We start from the raw sequence: 6000 nt of genomic DNA on the forward strand, positions 1-6000 counted from the left end.
TATTAAAAAGGACGGCGTTAATAATTATTTGTAGCGTTGAAGGTTGAGACTTTTTTATATTTATTTATATTTTTTTATAAAAAGCAGAAATGAACACTGCATTAAAGATAGATAGATAGATAGATAGATAGATAGATAGATAGATAGATAGATAGATAGATAGATAGATAGATAGATAGATAGATAGATAGATAGATAGATAGATAGATAGATAGATAGATAGATAGATAGATTGAAAGTAAAATAGGAAGACAGACAGACAGACAGACAGACAGACAGACAGACAGACAGACAGACAGACAGACAGATAGATAGATAGATAGATAGATAGATAGATAGATAGATAGATAGATAGATAGATAGATAGATAGATAGATAGATAGATAGATAGATAGATAGGAAGACAGACAGACAGACAGACAGACAGACAGACAGACAGACAGACAGACAGACAGACAGACAGACAGAAAGATAGATACCAATCCAAATTTTTGCAGTTGAAAATGTTTTCCACGCTTTGAAAGGGAAATCTTCCACTAAATCACGTCTTAATAAATGAATAATTTTTCCTCTCCTCAGAACGACTACACAGAGCAGTGAAAATGGCAAAAAAAAGCTCAACAACTACTCACACTTCGCCTCACACCTCTGTGTGTGTGTGAGGATTGCATTAGGAAGCATTTTAGCACCCTGTGCATAATGAAGTCTAATTTGACAGCCATTGAGAATGTGAACGCTTTTTGTCTCTCTTGAGCTCGAAAACAGGACAAAAACTCGTCTGATCCTCAGCAACAAGCTCATATTGTTTATAGCACACTGAAAGTCACTGTTTCTCCATCTGCTTGCTTCAGAAGGTTTCAACCTGCTGCTACGTCCTTAAGAGATGAGCATAAAAGGGTGTGTGTCTGTCTGTGTGTGTGTGTGTGTGTGTGTGTGTGTGTGTGTGTGTGTGTGTGTGTGTGTGTGTGTGTGTGTGTGTGTGTGTGTGTGTGTGTGTGTGTGTGTGTGAGGCAACTGAGGAAGGCATGCAGGCTCTCACCTATGTAGTGTCCATTGAAATAGCCCTCACAGTCACAGTCCTCTGTAGGGAAAGCGAGCAGGGAAAGAGGGAGTGAGCTCAGGAAGAACACAGGAAGGAGGAGAGGAGAAAAGAGGAGAGGAGAGGAGAGCAAAGGAGAGCAGAGGAGAGGAGAGGAGAGGAGAGGAGAGGAGAGGAGAGGAGAGGAGAGGAGAGGAGAGGAGAGGAGACCGCATGGATGGAAATTCTGGAGCAGCAGGATAGACAGCATACACATACACACAGACACACATGAGCTCACACACACACACACACACACACACACACACACACACTGGCAGGCAGGCAGGCTTCATGAATATGCAGCATCACAGTAAACAGATGTGTATATGGTGCATATATTAACACAGATCATGGTGATTATAGTGTTCATATGAAGAAGGATTAGTTACAGGTTTAGAGATGTATTGCTGACGATTCTACGTTTAGTTTTCATTGGCTGTTATTAAAACCTCCACTCTTCTGGGAAGATGTTCCACTAGATTTTAGGGTGTGCTTGTGGAGCTCAAGTGTGTTAGTTAAGTCGGGTACTGACGAAGGTGAGGTGAGGTGAGGTGAGGAGGCCTGAGGTGCAATCAGGGTTCCAATTCATTCCAAAGCTGTTCAATAGGGTTGAGGTCAGAGCTCTATGGCAGGAGATCTTCCACAACCCATGTACACCATATCTTCATGGAGGCTTTGTTTACAGGTCACAGGTTTGAGTCTGCTAGTTCAAGTGAAAGGATGTTTTTAATGCACCTATATCCAAAGACCTCCAATCCAATTGTGTGCTTTCAATTTTGTGGGAACATTTTTGGAAAAAAAAAACACATATGTCTGGAAAAATCAGGTTTCCCAATGCTTTTTTCCATATAGTGTATGCTTTTTTGTTCATGCCTAATACACTTTCCCAGGTTCGATTTAAAATATTTTTTAAGTTGTAGGTGAGAACATCACGATTGGCCACTAAAAAAAATACTTTGAGACTGTGATCAATAGGAAAAATGTTTTTCAAAATATTTTACATTATTTTGTCTTCAAACAACCGAATTTGAGTTTTCCTAAATATTGACCTGCTCTCTGGTTACAATAATTTGAGTTCGCACTAGATCCACATTCAGTAAAAAGAAAAATAATCAATTTTAATGCGGTAGAACATATATAGGTTATAACATACTCGATCTAAATGTACGATGTTCTGTAAATCAGCAATTTTCAAATATTTTATATATATATATATATATTTTACATTTTACATTTATTTGTTTGTTTGTTTATTGCAGTTTCTCACACTTTATGTACATCACTGATCTGTCGTATAATCGGTATCCGTATTTAATACTTATACTGTCTAGATTGTCTCACATTGTCTGTTTTGTCTTGTATAGTCCAAGCTGAATGTATAGTGTTATAACAGCTGGAACCAAATTCCTTGTGTGTGTCAACACACTTGGCCAATAAACCTGATTCTGATAAATAAAAGGTGTAGAAACATATAGAAAGGAGGAGAGAACAGACAGGGATGACGTTGGGGTGTGTGTGTGTGTGTGTGTGTGTGTGTGTGTGTGTGTGTGTGTGTGTGTGTGTGTGTGTGTGTGTCTTGCATTCTACCTACCTTTGTCACATCCCTGGTCAACTAGTGTAAGCCAGAGTAAAAGAAAAATAAAATCTATTATATATTTAGTGCTGCTGGTTTTTGGGGTGTGGGAAAAGATTAGATAGATAGATAGATAGATAGATAGATAGATAGATAGATAGATAGATAGATAGATAGATAGATAGATAGATAGATAGATAGATAGATAGACAGACAGACAGACAGACAGACAGACAGACAGACAGACAGACAGACAGAGAGAGAGAGATAGATAGATAGATAGATAGATAGATAGATAGATAGATAGATAGATAGATAGATAGATAGATAGATAGATAGATAGATAGATAGATAGACAGACAGACAGACAGACAGACAGACAGACAGACAGACAGACAGACAGACAGACAGAGATAGATAGATAGATAGATAGATAGATAGATAGATAGATAGATAGATAGATAGATAGATAGATAGATAGACAGACAGACAGACAGACAGACAGACAGACAGACAGACAGACAGACAGACAGACAGACAGAGATAGATAGATAGATAGATAGATAGATAGATAGATAGATAGATAGATAGATAGATAGATAGATAGATAGATAGATAGATAGATAGATAGACAGACAGACAGACAGACAGACAGACAGACAGACAGACAGACAGAGAGAGATAGATAGATAGATAGATAGATAGATAGATAGATAGATAGATAGATAGATAGATAGATAGATAGATAGATAGATAGATAGATAGATAGATAGATAGATAGATAGATAGATAGATAGATAGACAGACAGACAGACGGACACAGTTGAACCCCTGTGTACGAGTGCCTTGTATTGTATGAGAATATCAGTATACGAGTGGTTTTACTAGTAAAAATCTTTGTAGGAGTACGAGCATATTTCAGGAAGACGAGCATTTTCTTTTGATGCGTTTGGTTCCAGTCACATATTCTGCTCGTCGCTCGTCACCTCCGTCCCCACGCTTTATGCTAAGTCGCTAAGTCATAGGCCTTGTTCTGAGTGCGTTCTCGTCGTTCTCTTGTGCGGATATTGTGCTTTTTGTCTGTTTTTATAGTGTTTTTGTTTTATTTTACTATAAATTTTGCAGCATGGGTCCCAAGAAGTGTAGCGATAGAACTGAAAAGAAGTTAAAAGAACTTGAAATAAAGAAAGAAATTGTAGAAAAGCATGAACCTGGTGTACGCACACGAGATCTTTGTCTGCAATATGGCATGTCTGGTTCATGTATATAATTCATACATTGTTTATGTTTATACTTTGTTAGAAGTATGTTTGTGTGTTAAATTAGGCATAAAACATTTTTAAGGGCTGAAACAAGCAATCGCCTGAGGACTGGGAACAGATTAATTCCTTTTACATTCATTCCTTTTGGGGAAATGACTATGCGAGTACGAGCATATGGGAACACCTTTTCAGGAATGAATTAATCTCGTACACTAGGGTTCTACTGTTTTATATATATACAGGTGCATCTCAATAAATTTGAATATTTCTAATTTATTAAGATGCACCTGTATATATATATATATATATATATATATATATATATATATATATATATATATATATATATATATATATATATATATATATATATATATATATATTTATTTTTATATATACACACACACACACACACACACACACACACAACCCCAATTCCAAAAAAAGTTGGGACACTGTGTAAAATGTAAATAAAACCAGATGCAATGATTCACAATAGTACATAGAAAACATATCAGAGTCCAGGTGATGAACTGGCCTGCCTGCCTGCAGTCTAGACCATTTTTTACTATTTGAAAACAATTGGTGCATCATGAAAATAAAAAATACAACAAAGGACTACAATCCTGTATTAGACACAGAGGACAAAGTCAGTTTAAATGTGATATTTTTTCTGTCTTATTGTAAATAAAATATAGGTTTATCAATGCATTCTGTTTTTATTTACATTTTGCACAGCGTCCCAACTTTTTTTCGAATTGGGGTTGCACATACGCAATACACAGTGCATATACAGTACATGTATGTAAATAAATGCTGTGTATAAAGAAGAACTAAAGAAAGTACTCACATGCAGTCTGTTTGTGTAATTTAGAATTAGGTAAAGTGCCCATTTTATGTCTGTAGACCAAACGCCTAAAAGCAAAGAACAGCAATGTAACAGTGACACAGAATTTAAATACAAACATTAAATATACCGACAATTGTGACTTCAGTGACGCCATATGAGCTCATCCATCACCTCTCCTGGAACTGTTTAGAGGGAATGAGTCCTGCTCGCAGATTGCTGTCCCCGACTATCTTTGCCTGCCACCAGGTGCCGTCATCCTGACTCACGACCTGCAGAATGTCCCCGCGCTTAAACGGTAGCCCCGCCTCCTGACAGGGCGTGGCCTTGTCCTCCAAAGGCAAATAGTCAAACAGCGCTCGCATAAAGACCTACAGAAAACGAAACCATACAAAAACAGTTCTAATTCTGCAACCTCTTTAAGTATGGTGTAATGGAGCAACATAAATTGCGCACCTTGCTCTCTTTCAGCCTGTCCCCCTCTTTAATAGCAGGGATGATCTTTAATGTGATGGAGCCTTGAGACTGAGACTGGTCAAAAGACAGAGACATCAGTGAGGAAAATTCGGTTGTACATGTACACTGAATTGCATGCAATGAAAACTGCATATCTATCTCTCTAGCTAGCTAGCTATCTTTAATCCTGTTTCTTGCTGAACTGCATCCTGAACTAATGGTGTAGAATTTTATAAAATGGCAAAGAGTAGCAGTTTGCTACAATTGGATGTGTTTCTAATGTTTCTGATCGCAAAAGTAATTTGAGTAATACGGGAGTGGTGGCTCCAGCGGTTAAAGCGCTGGGTTGCCGATCGGAAGGTCTGGGGTTCAAGCCCCTGTATCGCCAAGCTGCCACTCTTGGGCCCTTGAGCAAGGCCCTTAATATCAAGGTCCGTAACGTTGGAGTGACGTGGGGTCGCCTTACCGTGGGCTCACCACCTGCAGGAGGGACCGTAAGGGACGGTGCTATGAGGATTGGGCAGCAGTCGGAGGCAGGGGCCTGCTTAGACTGCTGCCCCCGCGACCCGAATTACGGATAAGCGGGAGAAAATGAATGAAAAACTATTTTGAATACAGGCTGAATTGTGCAATTGTGTTCAGCATTTTGATGGCCTTCATTTCGGTACTTTCCAAACAATCCTTCAATCCACATGCCATTTCAATACATTGTAAATAATTTCCTTATGCATGAAGTTCCATCTACTTGCTGTTCCAATTCAAATAGAAAATGTTCTGCAAC

The 6000-nt window shown here is 38.3% G+C and overlaps 1 protein-coding gene across 6 annotated transcripts in view; it reads right to left on the reverse strand.

Annotated features, from left to right (window-relative positions):
* mpp3a (MAGUK p55 scaffold protein 3a) overlaps positions 1–6000 on the reverse strand; it is a 41799-nt gene that overhangs the window by 14295 nt on the left and 21504 nt on the right. For 2 of the 6 annotated variants that reach the window (XM_083567273.1, XM_083567276.1), the window contains exons 9-13: positions 5220–5294; positions 4938–5134; positions 4767–4831; positions 2673–2693; positions 1040–1081 (exon numbers count right to left, since the gene is read on the reverse strand). In XM_083567273.1, the coding sequence (XP_083423399.1) occupies positions 1040–1081; positions 2673–2693; positions 4767–4831; positions 4938–5134; positions 5220–5294 (400 nt within the window). Of the gene's footprint in view, positions 1–1039; positions 1082–2672; positions 2727–4766; positions 4832–4937; positions 5135–5219; positions 5295–6000 lie in introns of all 6 variants that reach the window. The other 4 variants (XM_083567274.1, XM_083567272.1, XM_083567275.1 and 1 more) reach the window with 3 other exon arrangements.

The sequence above is a fragment of the Silurus aristotelis genome, assembly GCF_946808225.1.
Source record: "Silurus aristotelis genome assembly, chromosome: 17".
In the NCBI taxonomy this organism is placed as follows: Eukaryota; Metazoa; Chordata; class Actinopteri; order Siluriformes; family Siluridae; genus Silurus; species Silurus aristotelis.